General features: G+C 39.4%; 1 protein-coding gene across 1 annotated transcript in view; it reads left to right on the forward strand.

The window, feature by feature from the left end:
- The window catches only part of LOC119416093 (transcription factor SOX-6), a 145,700-nt gene that overhangs the window by 109,432 nt on the left and 13,560 nt on the right, over positions 1-22,708 (forward strand). The window contains exons 9-11 of the mRNA XM_037683271.1: positions 4,518-4,667; positions 10,271-10,448; positions 13,878-14,071. Coding sequence (XP_037539199.1) covers positions 4,518-4,667; positions 10,271-10,448; positions 13,878-14,071 — 522 coding nt within the window. The remainder of the gene's footprint in view (positions 1-4,517; positions 4,668-10,270; positions 10,449-13,877; positions 14,072-22,708) is intronic.

Genomic DNA, 22,708 nt, shown 5'->3' on the forward strand with positions numbered 1-22,708 from the left:
GTTTGATAACTGGGTTTCCTTACAAAATTGTAATGATGGTTTCTTAAATTTTCAGAGGTGCTGAGTTAAAAATTAGGGGTGCTTGAACACCCCCCCCTCCCCCCAAATTGAGGCTAAAATCACTGCTCATTCAGCTATTGAGCTTAAAATTGGTGTGTAAAAAGTTAAGGATCATCCCCAACACAATTTTATGTGCAAGATTCTTGTTTCAAACTTTGCCGTGCAAGGTGATGGATGGTACGCACCGCATTCAGAGATGCTGCTTTTGTGTTTATCCAGCAGTAACAGCTTTTATACAGATACGTTTATCTCTTTATTCAGATCTATCGTCTGAACAAGCGCCTGGTAACTCTGAGCTGGCAGTTTCTCATCATGCCTTTTCTCTCAAAAATCTCATATTTAAACATCACAGACGCACGAATGCACCAACATTTAACAAAAGCAAAACACGCACAGCTCTGCCTCTTTTTCTTATTCTCCATTAGTTGTTGTATGTTTCTCATTTTCTTCCTCCTGGTTTTCCTCTACTGTGATCTCTGACCCCGTCTACTGCTTCCCCCCCCCGACTGCCTCAAGCAAGACTTTACGTTACAGCCATTCATTTCCAAAAAGAATCTCGTTCACGTTCATCCGTTTAAAAACAGCCCTTTTCAGTTAAAAAGCCGAAAGAGACATATGATGTAAACAGATAAAAACTCCATCAAGTACAGCAAAGTCTTCCGTTAATATATATACTTCAAGTCGTCTAATCCCTTTAATGCCACATTTGTGTTCAGAGGAGACAAGCAGATGCTGCAGCCAGATGTTGTGGCTGCTTGGCAACAATGGTCATTACCTGTCAGATTCTGCTTCGAAAGAATAGGCGTGAACCTCATACCCACAGAAAGTTGCACATCTTCATTAGAACAAAACAAACTTCTCAGAGCACACGTTTCCATATTGCCATTTTAGTTTTATTGACAAAAATACAAAACTAAATCGAGTTTAAAACCGTGCTCGACCCGTCTCGACTTGCAGCCACTTGGACTGCACGAACGTGCTGTTTCCGTGAGAACCTTATCTGGCCAATTGTTTCTACAGCCTGGAAGTAGACCCCTCCAAAAACAGTGGATTTCTGTCGGAGAAAGGCCTCCTTTGTGCTCGGCTAATGCGAGGGAAATACAGTTGCTTAGCAGACATTCTTGTTGAAATCATATGACATCCCTTGCTGTCTTTGCCATCAGGCTGTAGCTGCTTTGTGTCTGAGTCCAAAAGGTGAGGAACACTTTTTGTCCTCCACAATAAGGAGATGCATTTTCTTCGCAAACGAAAGATAAGTAGCTTTTTTTTTAATCATGTGGTGAGAGCATTGTTTGATGTTGACGTACAAAAAAAAAGAACAGCTGTTGCATAAAAGTGTTGGAATTAGCGTACTGATTGTTTCAGTCTTAGCCCTTTTATGAGGATTTCTCTTGGATGCAGTTAACCCTCTCGGTGCTGTATTCAGCCTCTGCCCTCTCTGTGGATCAGCTCGCTGACAGTTTATACAACCCCCCCACCCACAAAAAAACCTTCCTGAAAAAACAGCAAAACCTCATTTGCTTTGTGTTTTTCTAAGATCAATAGCAGCTTGACCCGAAAGGGGCTTGGTAAAGGGATTCTCCTCTCACTCCTAATAAGACACAGGACATGTAGCAGAGCAGACACACACCAGCTCCTTTTTGTTTTCTTTATGATCACAATATCGCAAGCCCAATACCTGCGGATAGTCAGACCGGGGTCAAAAAGACACATTTTGGTTAAATTAGCACTAACATTCAAAGGCTAGTCAAATACTTCAGACAGTTGAGGTGCAAGTTAAGACCTTTTGTCAATTTGTAATTTGGGAAATTGCTACATTGTCTTCCCTTGGGAGTTGATTGCACAGCGAGAGCTTTAGTTTAGGTTGTTTACGCTGCACATTAGCCAGTCAACAATCAATCTCTGAATGTCTTGGAGAAAACCAAAAAATACAGATAAAAGCTTTTGTCGTCAGTTTGTTGTTCATTCAACACTTCTGTCTTTTTACTTCTGACAGAACCGCCACCACAAGCACAATAGGAAAAGTGCGCTTGCAGAAAAACACCCTGCGTGTGTGTTTGTGCAGACCTAACTGTGTGTCAGGCTGAGCCCCTCACTCGCTTTACAGCTGTAAGAATATCAGACATCACCAGAAGAGACGCTGCGGTCGCCGTGATTGACGCGAGAGGCCTCACCAGCAGCCGTTCGAGGCACATTCTAACAGGGATCTCATATCGCCAGGGGTTGGCCAGAGTGCTCCTGGTACCTTCCAAGGAAAATAAGCAGCGTGACATCAGGGCTTTGTTTCAGCAGTGAGGCCCTTCTGTTTGTGTTTAATATCGCTCTGAGAAAAGTGGAAAGAGAGCCAGCCAATTTCTCTGGCATCGACTGCTGAGCTTGGCGCTTTGACGGTGAAGTGACGGTGGTCTCCCAATCGTTGGCTCCCCGTCTTTCTCCGTGGGTTTCTTTACCGTTGGATCTCTGGTCCCAGGAGGTCTTGGAGTTTTGACTACAGGGCAATCAGATCTCACAACACTCAGAACCATTTCAGGTCACAGGGCCACACAGTCAAAACACAGAGAAAGAAAGCGTGATGGAGATCAAGGATGTGAAACAAAAAAATACAATTAAAAATAACTTGTGGAACAAAACTAAAAGACAGAAGAGGAGTGAGTGTCAGAGGGGGGTCAGACGAGAGCAGGATGAGTTTGCGATAGATATTTAGAGGGAAGGGGGACTATAAATGAGGTGAGAAGAAGAGAATCTGCAGCAGGCCAACCACGTTGGGGTGATTTTTTTGAGAACAGGGTCTTTGATAGCCCTCAGACTCCAATGCTTTCAGACAGGGGTTGACAGTGGTTTCAGGCGGTGGTTGGTCTGGCCAGCCAGCTTTGATTTAGAAGACCCCAAACTGTGGGCCGAGCGTTCGACTCTTTGATTTTTAAGTACTCTGGATGAAAAACCAGTTCCATTATTTTGGGGTCAATTTGGTGCTTGTTTCCAAACCGAAAGCTTGTGCTTTCCAAGTCTTTTCTCTTAATTTTCTATTATTTATGTTCTAATTTCAAGTTTGTTTATGTTAAATTACAGGCCTAGTCATCAAAATATGACCATACCATAAATTATGGTTAGTTTTTCTTCTGATTTAATGTTAGTGAAGAAACGTAACTGTCTTTTTCTAACTAATCATTTGTGACCAGATTGTTCTTCACTATTTTAAAACTCGTACCGCACAGTTTCTCGTACAGTCTTTGTGTCTAACATTACAGCTCTGCTGAGAAAGTTATTAATTAAAGCAATATTTTTCACCCACTGCCATTAAAGAAACATAATTGCATGTGTCTGTGTATAATAATTTGTCTGTTTGTTAGCAAAATACCTCAAGGACCACTATGAATTTCAATAAAACTATGAAAAAGTAATGATTGGTTGTACATCTTCAACTGATTAACTGGTTTTAAGATGGCTATCACAACTAATCAACCTCATCAAACACAAAAAATAGTTATGGGTGTAATATATATATATATTTTTTTGCTATAGAACCCCACACTGTGTCTGTGACGTGGTTGAAGTTATTCATATTTCATGCCAACACACTGTCATTGTTTTAAAACATTCAGTACATTTAATTCTTTGTAAATTTTATGATGTCCCAGAGCCATTTTGTTGCCAATGATTGTATTTTATTTGACATTGTAGATGAAATGATGATTTGTTTCATATTCTGATACATTTATCTGAATCAATGAGCATTTTTTTTAAATGTGTTCGCATAAACGACTCAATTTTTTTATTTTATTGTGCATGTTGCATATGGGGTGACATGGTGGATCAGCTGGTTGAGCTGTTGCCTCTCAGTGAGAAAGTCGCCAGTTCAAATCCCAGCCTGGGACCTTTCTGGGTGGAGTTTGCATGTTCTCTCCGTGCGTGCGTGGGTTTCCTCCCACAGACCAAGAACATGCATGTTAGCCTGATTGGTAACTAAATTGTCTCTACGTGTGAATGAGAGAGTGAATGGCTGTTTGTCTCATTTGTCCCTGTGATGGACTGGAGACCTGTCCAGGTGTCCCCCGCCTCTCGCACAATGATAGCTGGATATGGACACCAGTGACCCCCGCGACCTGAAAAGGAAGAAGATAATGGATGGATGATGCATGTGTTGCAGTCAAAAGTGTGAGAATCAGTCTTGAGTCGTATTTGATCTCAAATAGTCTGCCTAATAAAAACTTAAAACGATTTCAAGTTTGTTCATGAGGCTTAGGTGGTAGTTACGCATGCACACAAACACTCTTTCATATACATTTTAAATGTTTGGTATAGACACACGCAAGATGTTAGAAAAAATAAAAATAACAACTCCAGGATCATGTGTTTGTGTGTGGAAGGAAAAAGAATGGATGAAAGAAGAAAGCCACTAGCTGCTGTGGAACGATGTTAATAGCCTGTTGGTTTTGCTCTTTTTTCCTCTTTTGCAGCAGCTGTATGCTGCACAGCTGGCAAGCATGCAGATCTCCCCAGGAGCCAAGATGGCAACCCTACCACAGGCTCCTAACTCCTCCGCTCCTCTCTCCCCGTCCAACCTAAAGAGCGAGAAACGAGCAACCAGCCCAGTCACTCAGATTAAGGTAAGAGCACGGCTGCAGGTAGCCAAACGACTGAATGGCAAAAAATTAATTCAACAGCTCAAACTGCAGCTCAGGGAACACGAAGTACAGAATACAGCATAACGAGAAATTATATTTTCCGCAATCGTGGCGTTTAAGAATTTTCTCACTCAAGGCTAAAGCGATATTCACAAAATCTTGTTCTTGTGTGGATGAGGCCTTAGATGTTCAAGCTAAAAGAAGTAGAACGGTAAATAAACGTAAAAGTAGCAGAACAGTTGGTAAAAGATGCAAACGAAGGTAAAGCAAGTTTTCTGAAGCTGACTTGAAATGTTTTTGAAGGAATAAAAAGTTTTCATTGTATTTCTATGGTGAAAATTGTAAAAAAAAAAAATAAACCTATATTTTGAAAAGTAGAAAAGTTACAAAAGTTACAGATCAAAGCACCAGACTCCTGAATGAGTTGAACATTTCATTACACAAATTGTAAAAGTAGCACAAACTCTGCAGACGTAGTTAGATTGCCAAAAAATAAAAAAAAACCTGTAAAACAACAAAACAAAACTGAAAACAATAGTTCAACTGCTGAATCAGCGTTTTCACAGCACCGTCTGCAGTTTGTCCATGCTCTCTGTAAGAACTATATTTTTATTCATGTGTGCACAGTAACAGACACAATCGCAGGGCAAAGGAAAGAATGAAACAGAAAAACACTCAAAGTTAGTGCACGTCTAACTGAGGAGCTGGAAATTTGGAAGATGTTGAAACAGCGATCAGAACACAACTTCATTCTCTTCACCGTCTATTAGTAACGGCTGATTTAAAAGTCTCTCTGTGACACACACGCTGGCGCTGGCTGCTGCTTGGCAGAAGCCCAGACCTCTTCACTGGAGAGAGCGTATGCCTCATCTTTATTTAACGAGCCAGTAACGGGAACCATGTGTGTGTGGGGCACAGCTGCACCCGGCGTCACAATAGACCGGCGTCAGAGCTCACCGCACTCCAACAGTAGTACTGTACTGCACCCCCAAGTGCCCATCCTTCTGCTACACCCCCACCAAACACACACACCACCTCCATCCCCACGACGATTGGCGTCAGAAGCATTTGCAATGTGGGGGGGACACGTTGGTGAGGGTGTCTGGGGGTCCTCCCTCAGAAAATTTTGAAGAAAATAGATGCCACTTTCTGCATTCTGGTGTATTTTAACGGGTTAACATCTAGTTTTCCCTAAACACTTGCTTCAATAACTATTTTAAAGAGTACGGCACTTGATCATTGTGATTTGTTCACAAAGAAATAGAAACTGTGCTGGATGAACTACTAATATTTCATGGAAAACGTAAGGGGTCCAAATACACGTCCCCTTCACATAATTTTGACGCCTATGTCCACAACAAAACTTGTCCTAAACTTCTTCTCTTTCTTAGCACTTTTTTAGCTGGTGCTCAGCTCTAAGGTCCAGGATCTGCAGAAGGTCCCCCCCCCCCCCCCCGGTGTTAGTTTTGCAGCGTGACACGGTGGCTCAGTTGATAGAGCTGCTGCCTCTCAGCGAGAAGGTCCTTGGACTGAATCCTGGCCAGGGTAGCCGTTCTGGGTGGAGTTTGCATGCTCTCTCCGTGCATACGTAGGTTTTCTCCGGGTACTCCGGTTTCCCCACACAGACCAAATGTTAGGCTGATTGGTAACTCTAAATTGTCCCTAGGTGTGAGTGAGAGAGTGAATGGTTGTTTGTCTCGTTTGTCTCTGTGTCCCTGTGATGGACTGGAGATGTCCAGGGTGTCCCCTGCCTCTCACTTACTGACTGCTGGACATGGACACCAGTGACCTCCGTGACTCCAAAACAAAGATGCGGGTAAAGATGATGGATGAATAGTTTTGTATTTATCATGAGGATTTGCATTAATACTCAAATTTACCTAAACATTTAAGAGTCACTCGGACAAATATGCTACTGTTTACACAAGAATATACATTTTTAACAGTTTTTGTTTTAATTTCTTTGGTTGGTGCAGAGTTTCACTGATTGGGTCAACTGTTGGACAAACATTGACAATAAAAATCAACTTAGATTTAATTACTTAAAAAAAAAACTTAGTGACGTTGAACTTTTAACATTATGACCACCTTGTGCTCACTTTAATTTAAGTAAATATCAATAAATTAAATTAGCAATGAGTATATCAGTTAAATTTCCACTGTATTTTTTTATTGTAGATAAAGGTAGACAAATGCTTTGTCAGCAGAGAGCTGTTATTTTTTATTATTATTACTTACTGCTATGAAAGCTGGGCAATTGGGTATGGCAGATGATATGCATTTATTCAAGCAACATTACCTTAATTTACCACACATGCTTCAATAGTTGTGGTTAGAACCTCACTGTGGGGTTGTAAAACACCAACTGGTGGGTGTTGACAGACTCTATAAAAACCTAATTAACATTATTTTAAAAAGTGTGCCAATAGCAAATTTAATCTGCTGTTTCAAAGAAATAAAACTTGTTCTCATAAACAGATAGAAAATAATATAAAGCTTGATGTGATTATTGTTTATATACTTCCTCCAGCGATAGTCAGGGTCACATATCTTTATGTTTATGTTGTAGATCAGAAACTAAAAGGTTTGGGAATTATGAGTCTAGATCAGTGGTTGCAAAAGTTGGGGTCAGAACAGCACTGTGGTTCATGAAACACCAACTGGGTGGTCTTGACATGGTTTTCAGAAATCAAATAGAAATTTACTGCCTTTTTTTTTTTTTTGCCAATTGTTACAGTAGTTATAACTGGGCAAAATCAGTAAAATATTGTTGATGCTGCTTGTGTCACTTTTTATTTGTTTAGCGAGCTTATTAGAGTTATTACAGTAGATTTAATAGACTTTAACCAGTGACTACTGGGGTTGCAAGTTTCTCCAAGTGTCATTTTTCTGGTTCATAAGCTGAAATGTTTGATAACCACTGATGAAAGATTTTTCATTATCATTAGGGTTTTAAAAATAATAAAAGTCACGATTAAGGTTTATAACTGTACTTGTAAATTACAATACAGTTTGTAAACCCTATTTTTTATACAGATGGATCTTTCATACAGTATGCCAAGTGTTTGAAAGTCTTTCCGATATATTGTTGGTTCTTATGTCACCATCACTACGATACAATTGGGAATGGTGGAGCAGAGACTGAAGAAGGTGGGCCTGTGATCGGACAGTCGCTGGTTCAACTCCCCGGACTGGCAACATCACAATGTGGGTGGGAAAGGTGAAACACCAACGCCTGCCTCCACCATCATTTGCCCCACCCTGGGCCCTTGAGCAATGTTCTTAACCCCCACCATCTGCTCCCCCGGGCACCCTAGATGCAGCTCTCTGCTCCACGCAGAGGGCTGTGGTAGCTCGGTGTATGTGGTTGTGTCAGGAATGGTATCTGGTGTAAAAACAATTGCTAAGACTTTGTACGAGTTAGTTCGTGTGGAGACCCCTGAAGAATGGAGCCAAAAAAAAAAAACGAAAAAAAAAAACATTATACAGTTAATAAAAATAAAATATTTTCCCAATCAGAAATATTTGTTGACCTACATACCTCATTTTAAGAGCTTTTAAGAAGTCGGAAGGGTTTCTAAGTATAATTTATTTCGACATCCCATTTAGCTTTGGAAATCCCTGAATAAATATGCTGACATTTAATTCAAGCAGTTAAGGCTTTATAACTTAATTTATAAAATGTAAACAGCTAAGATAAGACAACTCCATCCCGTAAGTCACTCATGAACATCAACCGGAACCCCAGGGTCTCGTACCAGTTGTACATGTCCAGAGCATCTTCCCAAGGAGGCGTCTTTACCAGAGGCCTGAACCACCTCCACTGGCTCCTCTCAGTGTGGAGGAGCAGTGGTTCTACTCCAATACTCTCCCAGATAACTGAATTATCCAAGTCTGAAGGTACTAGAACATTTCTAAATATGTGTTTCAATCACCAAAATTTCAGTTACAACAAGTGCAAAAAAAAACAACACTATAATTTTGTTAAGTAAAAAAAATGAAATGAGGAAGTACTAGAGGTTTATTTGTATTTAGACGTATATTTTTCTGGCATATGAAAAATGAAATTTCATTAAATGGCAAAAAAAAAATCATGTTAAGCTACGATAGACAATCCTTCGGGCTAAACTACAAACTATGACTTGACCTGAGCTGCAGGTTGGTTGTACATGGTCCTATACTGTGATAGCGCCAAAATGGTTGGTTAGCTCATTCGGATGCAAAATCCTCAAGTTTAAGCCAAATGATGTAGTCTTCATTTATTCCTTCTCCGCTTGCTTTAATACAGGCATCTATTTAATTTCTTTTAAAACATTTTGATATCTGCAACATGTCTCCTTTTTAGACAAGATTCAACCCAATTTTAATTTAGTTGAGAGAGAGAAGAGTTTATATTTCATTTAATCCAGACAATGCTTACTTGAGAACCTTGGAAATGTTACTTATTACCATATGTTTTGGACTATAATTCACATCTTATTGCATAAATTAGCAAGTCCTGCGACTTATAGTCCAAAGTGACTTATTTATGTTCTTTTCCCCAATATTTATAACCCAATTTTTGATTGAGATCTGACGATTTCATTCATTCTGACGTGGAAAATATTGAACACTACCATTTTCAGCCACTAGAGGGCCCTCGACCAATATGGCAAGCCAAGTGTCTCATTCATAGGTAAAAGTGGCTATTAATGATACACTTAGCTTGCCATACCAAGCCACCTTTGTCTCGCTCAGGAACTCCTGGAGCTTCATTTTGCCACGCCACCCCGGCGAAATGCAGTTTATTTGACCATTAAAGTCGATTCATTAAGGAAAAGTTAAACAGAGACACACCTTTGCTATAATTCCGAGCAAACAAATAATTGTTTTTAAGTGTTAATCTTGTTAAATTCTTGTTAGCGTCCTCCCGTGCACACTCCCGCAGCTGCCATTTGGCAGCCAATCGATTTATGGCACGTACCGGCCCGTGTTTCCGGGTGGTCAGCGGTGACGCGTAACAAACGTGACGAGTCAGCGGTGACGCATAATAAGTTCAATTTATAAGGTGACGCAACATATTTTTGTTTTTTTCCACTTTATTCGACATTTTTGGACTGATGCGACTTATATGGCGATGCGACTTTTAAGGCGGAAAGTACGGTACTCACAAGCTAATATAAAAGAAACAAACAAACTTGCTTGCTTCCACCCACCTTTAATTGCTTTAGTAGGATCAGTTAAACTGTGGCAGGAAGACAAAGCAGAAAAACATCCATGCAAGCTGAGCAGGTTCTGTCTGGCTGGTCGACTGTGAAGCACCTGCACCACCGTATCATGTCCTGAAATCAAAACAAAATAACCTCCAAAACAAGACTGCAGATTTGCATGAAAGCAATGAGCTCTGTTTAGATCAGTTAACTGGTGCGTCTCAGATTCCACACTTTTCTGTCACTTTTCCAAGCTTCTCTTTTGTTTACATTTGTCTTAAAGTCTTATGACATATTTGATTATTTCCAGAATTTACATGGTAGTTTATTTTATGACACTTTAATAAACAAATACACAAAAACACATTTATGCATTAAACTGTTTCTGTCTAACAGGAAGAAGTATCCACACAGCCATTGAACCTCTCAGCCAGACCTAAGACAGCTGAGCCTCTTCGCTCCCCGACGTCTCCGACGCAGAGTCTGTTCTCTGGAAGCAAGACCAGCCCTCCCAGCATGGGCAAGGGGCGTATCCCCAGCCCCAGCCCCAACATGGGAAGAAACACATCTCTAGGTAGGTGAAATGATTCACTGATTTACTGTTCACCAGTATAGTAGCTCTATCAAGAAATCAATGTGTTAGCCATACCCACCTTTGTGGTGTCCACATGAGTAGTTTGTTCTTGTCACTGCTAACTGAAGCCTGAGCTAATATTGTAAATGCAAGATCAGCAACATCAGTTTACAGCAGCATTGACTCCACAAGTCTAACAGGGGCCATGATGGGATAGAGGTAGAGCAGCCGACTTGGTACCAGAAAGTCGTGGTTCGACTCCCCGCCATTCCCGCATGTCATGGTGTCCCTGAGCAAGACACCCAATCCCCAATTTCCCATCGGGCACCTACATAGCTGCCCATCGCCCCACCTGGGTGCATCCCACACGTGAAGGGTTAAACGCAGAGAACTAATGTCAGCATTGTATGGGAACATACAATGATGACAACACATAGCACTTTACTTTCTTTGCTTAGATCCCTCTCACGCTGGATAATGATCCCCCCACACTCTCTGTAACCTACATAACATTTTATAGCGTGGCTGAATTGCTGTACATTTGGAAAATTGTCGTGAGTGTGAAGCGAATCGTGAGAAGGCTTTCCTCTTAGTAATGGAGGGATTTTTATCTGCTAACTTTTGTGTCCCTGAGATGCTATCCTGTGCCCTCAATATGCCAAATGCTTCAGCAACATATTCTCATGCACCACACCATGGGCCCTGCCCTGACTTGACTTTCTCAGACCATGGCAAGGTGCAGCTAACTACTATTGCTTGAGCATTACTCGTTAAATGTGTTCCCAACTTCTCTCATTGTTGGGAACTGAAGTCAGTGGGTCCTACTTTATGGGAACTGCCATATTGTTTTTGGAACCAGAGTCTGTACACTGGGATGTGTGCCTACTCCCCATCACACAATCATGGTGTTACATGACCGTTTTTTTGGGCATGCTAACTAATACAACATACTAACTAATTACAATATTATATTAGGAAAATGACTGAAGTGTGATTTTATTTTATTGGCAATGTCTTGGCTTGTTTGTGTGGAGGTCAGGACTTAAAATTTGAACTGGGATCATCATGAGGTGATGCTGAACCTCATCAGGCTTCAACAGCCAGGATCTTGTACAGTGTCCATCTGTAATAAATGTGCACTGCACTAGGCTGTTTCCATGACCATGTCATGATCAAGGTCATGTAGGCTTGAGGCCAGCATGGTCCTACTTCAGACAATGACCAAGCACAGATGCTACTTCAGAAATTCTCTAGCACTGCTGCCACCGTACTCTACCACACTTCACCCACCTGCTGCTGCCATGGTGATAAACCATGTGAACCTATTGCACTTTATCAAACGATGGAGAGCCCACTGCATTCAAATGGTACTAAAGACTTCACCAAGAACCTGGCGATCATCCGCATTCTGGCTAATTATTTACATCATAGCGAGGTTGTCATCCAGTAAGAAGGGCGTCTTCATCATAACATCAGGACTGACTTTACTGATATTTTTATGAGAAACATTTGCCTGAGTTCGGTTTCTGAAGGTCCAAAAGGAAAAGTCTCAAGGGAGAACTGGCGCTTGTTCCCAAACAAACACTCCACTTTTCCCCACCACTGCATTCCTCACATCAGGACTGTAACGTCCACCCATGACTAATGCGTCCCCACTTCTGCATAAAATTGTGTCCTCCTCTTTTAGCGGAAAAACAAAAAAAACACATCATGCACCCAAACACCTACACCCCCCCCCCCCCCCCCCCCCCCCGCCACCCACAGACAAACAGCAGTGTCACATGAAAGCCTGCAGACACCTCAACCCCACAAGGATATCTGAGTGTTTGTGTTTTACAGGAGTCCTAAGCCCTGTATTTAGACCCAATGAAAACCCCAGCAGCGGAAGCAGTGAAACCCAGCACACGTTATTTGGTTTTTAAGAGCTTCCTCACATTATTGTCTGCCCGCGTTAGACCTTTTATGCTCCTACCTCTGCTATCTGTTATTAAGGCCAATCTAAAGCCTCTCATTATATACCCCCTAGAAAACAATTTCACCAGCTCCTCTGGAGTGGCTTTGAGGACGCGACGCTTGTCTTCTCTAAGTTATTTTTTGCCCATTTTAATGGCCACCCAAGCGTACAGTGCTTCCTACTTGTCTGCTAATTAAACGAGGAGGGCAACGGAAACTTTGCATCCTTTTATTTCTTTCTCCTTTTTAATTCTTCAAATGTGCACCGGGCTTCAAAAGTGTGAAGCAAAACATGTAAACAAGGGGGAGGAGGTCCTGTTGTGTTTCGACACAAGTGAACTGGAAAACAACATGTGGGCATGATATGAGACTGGAAAACCTGTTTTATTACAATTCTGTTTAATGGGGCATTTGTATGCAGCGATTTAAAACAGTTAGTGTTCAGCACTTTGTTCACTTACTAACTGGGCTTTTAAAAGCAGAGCAGTTTGCGCAACAACAGCTGACTCATAATGTATCTAGTTTGCTAAAACTACTTGAAATACATAAAAAAGCAAAACCCAATAAAGAGGACAATACACATTTTTTGTTTGAAAGAATTGCAAGTGGATAACAATTTACTTTAAATCCTTAAATATTTTCATCCTTCAGTGCTAAAAAGCATGCGCTAATGTTTTTGCCAGTTCATGCTGTAAATGTGTCTCTTAAAAAGTAAAATAACTCACGAGCCACTGCACAGATTTAATTCAAACACTCAGAAAATAATCACTGGACGTGCATCAACAACTGAATGACCTTTAGAGTCAAACTGGTTCAAGATGGCTGTCACATCCAGCCGATTATATCAAATGCAAACATGGCTATAATTCTATCAGTTATGCAGGTATTGTACTGGGGGAGTGGTGGCGCAGAGGTTAGAGGAAAGTGGGCCTGTGATCGGAAGGTTGCCGGTTCAACTCCCTGGACCGACAACATCAAAATGTGGGTGGGAAAGGTGAAACACCCTCATTTGCCCACTCTGAGCCCTTGAGCAAGGCTCTTAACCCCCATCATCTGCTCCCTTGGGCACCCTAGATAGCAGCTCTCTGCTCCACACAAAGGGCTGTGGTAGCTCGGTGGTCTATGGTCGCATCAGGAAGGACATCTGGCGTAAAACAATTTGTGCAAGTTGGTTTGACCCTTGAAGAATGCAGCATCTGAAAATATATATATATTATATAATTTAAAATACAGGTATTTTACTAAAATGTGTTGTCATTGTATGGAGAGTCATCCCTATTTTTTATTCAAACTCTCAGAAAGTAACTTTTGGATGCAAATCTAGAAGGGATTATCTTTTGGAGCTGCTGAGATAGACTTCATCCCTTCAGGATCATTATCAGTAAAAACATAAAAAAAAAAAAAAACAATAAATGTCTCTGGTAAACCATTTAAGATCTGCGCTATAAGCCCTTTCTACTAATTTGTCCTCTGCAGACATCTTGGCCAACCTTAACTCCACGGCATTGTTTGGGGACCAAGACGCGGTGATGAAAGCCATCCAAGAGGCCAGAAGCATGAGGGAGCAGTTCCACCGGGAGCAGCTCCACCATCAGCAGCAGCCGGGACACCAGAGTCTGGAGGCCAAACTGACGGCACTCAGCAGCATGAGCCTCAACAACAGCAACAAGGTAAGAAGCCGTTCGTGCATAGATGATTAAGAAGATTTTCACACTTAAAATCTGAATCAGATTGTGTCAGTGCAATCTTATAAAGCAATTATCTTACACAAAATCATATTGTCTTTATGTAAAGTGGCTTTTTTTTTTTTAAAGGCACTAAACCAGAACAATAAATATTATAATTTTACTTTGCAGCATTACTCGTAAAGATCTACAAAATAAAACATGATGGAGGGATGCAGGCTGTTTAACCCCAGCTTTTCACGAGTACACTTCTCTGAGATGATTAGGGTAGTTTACTTGACAAGTTCTTTAGCCACAAACAGCTTTGTTAAAAATGATGTTGGTTTGCTTGTAGCTATAATGTTGCCGTCAGACGCTCCGCACTGGAGCAGTTTGTTAGCAGTGTTGTCTTGCAGCCAGAAGGTCGCGTATTTGACACTTTTTTTGGTGGAAATAGGATCTTTCCCATGTACATGCTTTTTATTTTCACGGCACTCTGTCTTTGTCCCATAGATCAAAAATATGTACTGTACATTAAGTGGCATTTTTTAACTGATTTTAGATGAGAGTATGCATGGTTGTTTCTTGTAATGTGGAACAATGATAAACTGGAGGCCTGTCCAGGGCATACTATGAGCTTCCTGAGATGATGACTAGGAAGCAGGGGCGATTCTAGAATCTGCCCTTGAGGGGCGCTTAGCCCCCAGTGCTGACAACGGCTCTTGTCTTGAACAACATGGTTGTCATTAGCATCAGAAGCATTCTTAATGTGGGGGGACACACTGGTTTGTGTGTGTGTGTGTGTGTGTGTGTGGGGGGGGGGGGGTCCTCCCCCAGAAAATAAAAAAAAAAGTAGATGTCATTTTCTGCATTCTGGTGTATTTTAACAGGTTGTTAAACCTCTGCGTTTACCTACATAAGTACTTGATTCAGTAACTATTGTAGAGAGCTCGGCACAACAAGAAGTAGCGCTAAGCTAGCGTTGTGCAATACAGACGCGCTAGCTAAGATGCTACAGATGTAGCGCTCCACTTTACATTACATGGCCTAATAAACGCTTTGTACAAAATCATTTTAGTGTTAACTGATCATAACAAAGACTAAACTATGCAACTAGAAGTTGCAACGTATACACACAAAATAAAGCACAACTAGCTTTAAGCATTAACCTTTAATTTAACGATTAAGCATACAATGTAATTATGACAGAAAATGGAGGATTTACCTGCAGTTACCTTCGTACAGGTGGACATGTGGTACTTCCTGTTTATCACTGTTGTATTGAGCTGCTCATGAGGTCGGCCGCAGGATTTTTATCATCTTTTACATTTTTCCAGACTCAGTTTAGGTTTTGGAAATGGAATTAACTTTATTCCACCCTCTAAAGCAGGGCTGTTCAATTAAACTGCTCGGGGGGGGGGCACAGTTATTGAACGCCAGCAGCTCAGGGGCCGGACATCCCGCAATCAAAGACATTATGTAAATAAACTAATTATTACAATGATCTGTCACCTTTTAAAATTGTTTATTTTTTGCATTGAATAATAAATGCAATAAACAGAACCCAAACTAGAACCGCCAAAAAAAAAAAATCTTTATTTTTCAGGGGTGCGGAGTTAAAATTTAGGGGTGCTTGAGCACCCCCAAAAAGACGCTAAAATCGTCACTGCCAGGAATTATAGAAAATGGATGGATGAAGCAATAGTAGGACAAATGGTTGGGAAATGGTGTGTTTCTGAAAAGAAAAGGTGAGCTGGACTCACTCTTGCGACCCTGAATGCAGCACCCTTGTAAGCCGGTGTGTCCACCTGAGGTGTTTGTTTCCAATGAAAACTAACTGAAGGTTAAAATAACATTCCAACTTATATGAAATTGTGTTGCAAGTTTACTAATAAGTACTGATCCTCTAATCCTTTATCAAACTGTACACTCAAACAAACAGCGACACGTATCCTCGTTCTGCCGTCACATTTTTCTCCACCGTTCCTTTGGCCGAGTGGCCACGGTTTCTCTTCGCATAGCGACGGAGAAGTCGGACGAATATTTATGGGAGCCCTCGATGTGTTTTGCCGTGAGGTTCAGTTCTTAAAAACTTCTCTTTTCGGCTCTCATCTCCGCGGCCACCCAGAAGCCAACAGCTTTGAAGAGGGAGCAGCTGGGCCAATGACAAGTGATGGTTTTGGCGTGTTACTGTGTGTTTGTGCGCTTGCCTCGACTATGCTCTGCCTTTTTTTTTTTTTTTTTTTACATCAGGGATGATGTTATCATTAGTTGGTGTGTGTTTGTGAGTGTGTTCATTTAATGAAGTTCAACTTTTTTGGTCTGAGAGGGCGCTTAAATTTAGTCAAAATGTGTCCTTTTTCATGCACTCTGCCCCCTTGAGCTGACAAAGATCCTTTGTACCATCCGGGGAAATCCAAATTCCAAAACATCTTCAGTGAATCTGATGAGCTAATCGTAGAGTTTAGGGATCAGATATTTGTTTTTATTTTTTTTTTTTAAAGGAAATCTGATCAAGCTGTCCCTCCTGAGCAACTCATCCCATGTTGCTTGCAAAGATAAGAAAAATGGGGAAACTCATAAATATTTTAGGGGTGGAGACTTTGAACCCCCACAAGTAGGTCATGAATGGTGCACTCCAAGGATAAGCTGTTTTGAATCTTCTAGACTTGTTTGCCTTGCATCTTTAGGAAGAAAACATCCAAAGTCTGGCAAAATATAAAGCAGCTGAACATTTTTCCTTTGGTCCCAAGTGATTTTTTTTTTTTATATTAGTCATTATATTGGTAAACACTGACAAACTTATACATTTAAATCATATCATAGTTTATGCTAACTTATTCATAAAAGTTTAGTGTGTCGGCTGCAGGTCCAGTTAAAGAAATTTCTGATGATGTTTGAAATTTTTGTTTTTTCGCCTAAAGTCCAACAGAAAATGGCACATTAAAGTGTCTTACAGTAAGATCAAATGCCGTTGATCAAAAACAAAGTGTTAACGTTTTTGTTGATTTAAAAATGGCCTTCGACACTATTAACCGCATCATTCTCCTTGAAAAACTGAATAAATATTGCATTAGAGGATTAGCACTACAGTGGGTATCCAGTTATTTGAATAATAGGAGACAGTTTGTACAGGTAAACGATGTAAGGTCTGAATTTTGTGTTAACTGATGTGGAGTTCCGCAGGGCTCTGTATTGGGACAAAAGTTTTTTTTTGTTTTTTTTTAATGTGAATGACCTGGTTGATGTGTCAGGGTTTTGAAGTGTGTTTTACTTGCAGATGATGCTACTTTTTTTTTTTTGTTTGGTTGAAGATATTGAACAAATGTTAGAGATTATATGGGCAGAATTTGTAAAAATACAAACTTGGTTCCAACTTAATAAGTTATCATTAAATTTGGAAAAAGCAAACTACATGATATTTAGTAATAGAAAGAAAATTATCCAAGTTTAAAACTGACAGTATTGAAATTCACAGAGTTAATGAATTAAAATTTTTGGGTGTTGTTATTGATGATAAGCCGACATGGAAATCGCATGTAAATTACTCAAGAATAAAAATAGCTAAATCAATTGCATTACTGTATAAAGTAAAAGAGTTTTTGAATGACAAAGCTTTTAATATATTGTATAATGTAACGATTGTTCCATATTTAATCTATTGTATTGAAGTTTGGGGAAAAGCATGCAAAATAATTACAAACCCTATTTTCATTTTACAAAAAATAGCTTTAAGAATTATTTCTAGGAAGTGCTATGGTCACCCATCAAATATATTATTTCATCATTTGAAATTATAAAAAAAAATCATGATTTGATTGAATATAGTATTTTGCAAGTCATGTATAAAGCTCATAAAAAATATTATATATCCCCAAATATTCAATTAAAATTTGTTAAAAAAAAAAGAGTCATTATAACCTTAAGGGAATGAAAATGTTTGTAAAACCTCCATTTAGAACTGGTGTGAAGGAGCTGTGTTGTAATTCCCCAATACAATTGTGGAATTGTCTTGATATCACCATAAAATTTTCTAAAACATTTGATGTGTTTAAAAAGATGATTAAGTTAAAATCGTTGGGAAAGTATGGCGACAAGCGAAGGATTCCTGATATTTTTGTTTTCACTTTGGAGATTGTTCAATCCTAAGTTGTTGTTTGTTTGTCGTTTTTTATTATTGTTTTTTTTTTTTAAATAAGGGGCAGATATAAGAATTTTCTTCTTCCTTCTGCACCCTTTTCATTCAATGTTTTTTTTAATAGATTTGTTTTGTTTCTTTTAATCAAATAAATAAATAAATAAAGATCCCAGTTTCCAAACGTTCCACTTTCCAGCTTCAAACCGACGTGATGCAGGAGCTCGGTTTATAGCTGCGTATAATAAAAAGCTCATTTGGAAAGTCTCGACGTAATTGTTTCCGGTTCAAGGATGACAGCGGTTCTTGGTGTTTGTTGCCCGTTTGTTTTTCGTTACCTAACAACAGCCGTTCAAAGACATTTTCTACAATGCCTCTTTTTTTTTTTTTTTTTTTTTGCATTGAAATGAAAAGATTTTTGAGGATTGTGTGTGTTTTTTTTTTTCCCATTTTCTTTTTTTCTTCATTTTGTAAAGTACTCAGAGGCTTCGCTCTGTCTTAAACAATTCATGGATGGAACTTGCTGGAGTCTGGGAGTGTGACTCACACGTTCCACCTCGGCAGGCAAACGAGAGCAGCACTTTCTCTTTACCTTGGATTGTGCGCCGTTTTCCTGTTCGTCCACTGAATTTCCCTCTCGGTTTCTTCCCTTTTTGATATTTCAAGTCTCCACCCAGTTCTTTTTGTTTTATGGCATTGTACTGAGGCAGCACATTCAGCTTCTTCAAGTCTGTAAATTATATCTCAGCGCGCTGCGTTGTTAAATGTTGAGCTATTTATGACTCGAGCTGATTTGACTTAAAGGGAGTCGCTGTGACGTCTCTCTGTGTGTGTGTGTTGCTGTTTATTTTGCTGTATGTGTATTTTTATCCCACAGCATTCATTTCAAGCATTGACTGCATAGACATTTCCCTATGAGTTGAAAATGATCCCAGCTACCTTTGTGTATGGGTGTGTGCGTTAGTGTGTGTGTCCTGGCTTTGCGCTGGCCTTGGCCATGTTAATGTCATTATAGCTGGTGTACAGACGAGAGGCCTGGCCAGTTAGTGGCATTGTTGAGTATCACCTTACGCTTATGCTGCTTCCAGCTGGCCTGTGGCTGCCAAAACTTACTGAAATAGTCGCTGTGTGTGTCTAAGTGGGTGTGTGCATGAGAGCGTTTGTGAGTAAAAGGCTGCACACACTTCATTTCAACAGTCACAAAACACTCAATAATCCCGCTGAAGGAAAAAAAGCAGGTTTTTGAAATCCCGGCTCATTACTCAGCTCAGATATTAAGTGATGACAAACTAGGATCATTTAAATGTCACTTTGCAGTACGACAGCAGAGAAGCATTCTGGGAGATCAGAATGTGGTCTTTCTGCAGAATTCACTGGATCAGCTGCTTTTGAAGCGTTGCTTCTTCCTGCTTCTATAGGAAACATTAAATTGCCGATCATTTAGGAAGGACTAGAAATATTTTTTTAATCAGTGAAATATCTGTTTTCTCTGTTAAGATCATAATCCTATACACCATCAAGGCACAATGAAATAATTCAAGGCAGTGTATACAAAGTACTAGTTTTTATTTACGTTGTCATGTGCAGCCATGTAGAAGAGGATACTACTACTACTATTACTTTTACTAGTACTACTACTATTGCAACTTCTACTACTACTATTTCTACTACTACTATTACTACTACTATTACTACTACTACTACTACTACTATTACTACTACTACTATTTCTACTACTACTATTACTACTACTATTACTACTACTACTACTACTACTATTACTACTACTACTCTTACTGTTACTACTAGTACTACCACTATGACTACTTCTACTACTACTATTTCTACTACTACTATTACTACTACTATTACTACTACTACTACTACTACTACTACTATTACTACTACTACTATTACTGTTACTACTAGTACTACCACTATTACTACTTCTACTACTACTATTTCTACTACTACTATTACTACTAATACTATTACTGCTATTACTGCTATTACTATTACTACTGCTACTACTATTACTGCTATTACTGTTACTACTACTACTACTACTACTACTACTATATCTACTACTACTATTACTACTAATACTATTACTACTATTACTGTTATTACTGCTATTACTACCACTACCACTACTACTACTACTACTACTATTTCTAGCACTACTATTACTACTAGTACTACTACTATTACTACTAATATTATTACTACTACTTCTACTACTATTTCTACTACTAATAATACTATCACTACTATTACTGCTATTACTACTACTATTTCTTCTACTACTATTACTATTACTACTATTACTACTACTACTACTACTACTACTACTATGAAAAAGAAGAAGGTGGAGAAGAAAAGGAAAAAGATGAAGAAGAAGAGGCAAAGGAAGAAGAAGAAGAGGGAGAGGAAGTAGAAAAGCAATGTGTATTTTATTTTTAAGTTAAATTTTGTTTTTTGTAAACATGTTAAATAGTACTTGTTCAAAAATGATAAATTCAATTCAGTTTATTTATATAGCCCCAAAAGAAGTCGCCTCAGGGCACTGAACAGAAACATTCACATACATTCAAAAAGCCAATTTGTAAAATTGATCTATCTAAGGAAAGAGCAGATTGTGTTGAATCTTCACTTCATCAGTCTCCCACCCTGAGCAAGCACAAAGGAGACAGTGGAAAGGAAAAACTCCCTTTTAACAGGAAGAAACCTCCAGTAGAACCAGGCTCAGGACGAGCGGCAATCTGCTTCAACCGGCTGGGGTTTGAGAGGACAGGACGTAAAAACAAATGAACAGAAGGGTCCAGGTGCATTTTATATTGGAGGAAAGACAAAAAAATCATGTTACAATATAAATAATTACAAATACAAACAGTTAGAGTAGATCAAGTAAAGACGGCAGCAGAGCGAGGACGTGTGGTCAGTTTGTCCTCCAGCAGTCTAAGCCCATAGCAGCAGAACTAAGATAATATTGTTGTAGACATTTGTTCAATGCAAGATATCTAATGTACAAATACATCATGTACATATTTACTGCAAAGGTTAAAACAAAGCAAAAAATCATCTTAAAAAATAGATTCAATATACGGTTTCTTTAACCAATTTATTTGCTAAAATGTTCATGTAATGTTAAATGTTGGATTTTTAAAAGTAGCTGTTAACACAAGTACATTTTTAGGGTCTTAAGTGCAAAACTATTGTAAACTTTGTTACTGTAGGACATTAATTCTGCAGTTTTAAAAGAGCGTTTAAGAACTCGTTAGTTAGGCTTTTGTTAAAGGTTGTGATCAGTTAATATTTTAAGATAGCTCTTTGAATGACCTTAGTTTGGAGAAACAGTTTAAGCTTGATCAGAGCTAACAGGTAGTCTAAGCTGGAATAATACAAACACGGATTACTGCCATCTCAGCATTACAACAATCTCAAAAACATTATAGCAGTTCATTGTTATTTTTATAAAATTTTACAATGCTATAATATCACTATGTGGTAATGCTAACGAGCTAGCTGTTGCAACCATAATTTGTGCTGGCTAAATAAACAGAATTATGTGTAACTGTTTAAAAAAAATGATGGTTTTGACAGGTAAGATATTACCTGCTCAGAATTTTCTACAGAACCCCACTTCAAAAAATTTCAAATACTTATTTTAATATATCTTTTCTAAAGCTGTTTGGTAGTGAAGCAGATTTATTTAGTATGAAAGGGAGTGAATGGCAAATTGTGTTTTTTTGAAGGAAATGAAAAGAAACGTTCAGATGGTTTGAAGGCCTGATTAAAGGTTAGCATAAGTGTTTGAAGACAGAATCATATACATTATAATGATGTATACTACAAAGAGTCTGGCACCTGCAAATTAATTGTTAAGTATCTACTTGTCTACTTGTTTGGAAACAGAGCCTTGAAGGACTGTGGAAGTTAAAGGCCACAAATAGGAGAAATGGTTAACAAAAAAAAGGGGGGGTGGGTAAAAAATTAGATAAATGGAGTGACTGACAGCTCTGTCAGCACACAGCAAAGTTTAGCAAAGAGAAGAGAGAATGGCAGAGAAAATGGGGAGGGTGCTGAGGACTTTGATTGGTCCGGGAGAAGACGGTAAACGGTTGTGGGTCAGCTGGAGAGAGAGTGGGAGGAGGTGGAGTTGTAACTGTGGTAATGAGTTCAGTACAAAATGAATAATAGAAACACACACACATGTACATTTAGAGCAAAGTTTGGAGTGTTACCTCGGCAACAGTGGAAAGATGCAGAGGCCAAAATAAGTGGAGATCACGAGGGAAAAACAAATCTGATGACTTCAATTTAGAAATATACTTTTAGAAGCACATGCAGCAGCCCGTAAACTCAGTGATGAACCACATGGGTCTGCAACCTGTGGTTCTTTGGTTCTTCTGCGGCAGTTCTTTGGTCCCTCTAGAGCAGCTCTTTGGTACCTCTTTGGCGGCTCTTTGGTACCTCTGCAGCAGCTCTTTGGTCATTCTGTGGCAGTT

The sequence above is a fragment of the Nematolebias whitei genome, chromosome 10, assembly GCF_014905685.2.
Source record: "Nematolebias whitei isolate Nwh7 chromosome 10, NemWhi1, whole genome shotgun sequence".
Lineage (NCBI taxonomy): Eukaryota > Metazoa > Chordata > Actinopteri > Cyprinodontiformes > Rivulidae > Nematolebias > Nematolebias whitei.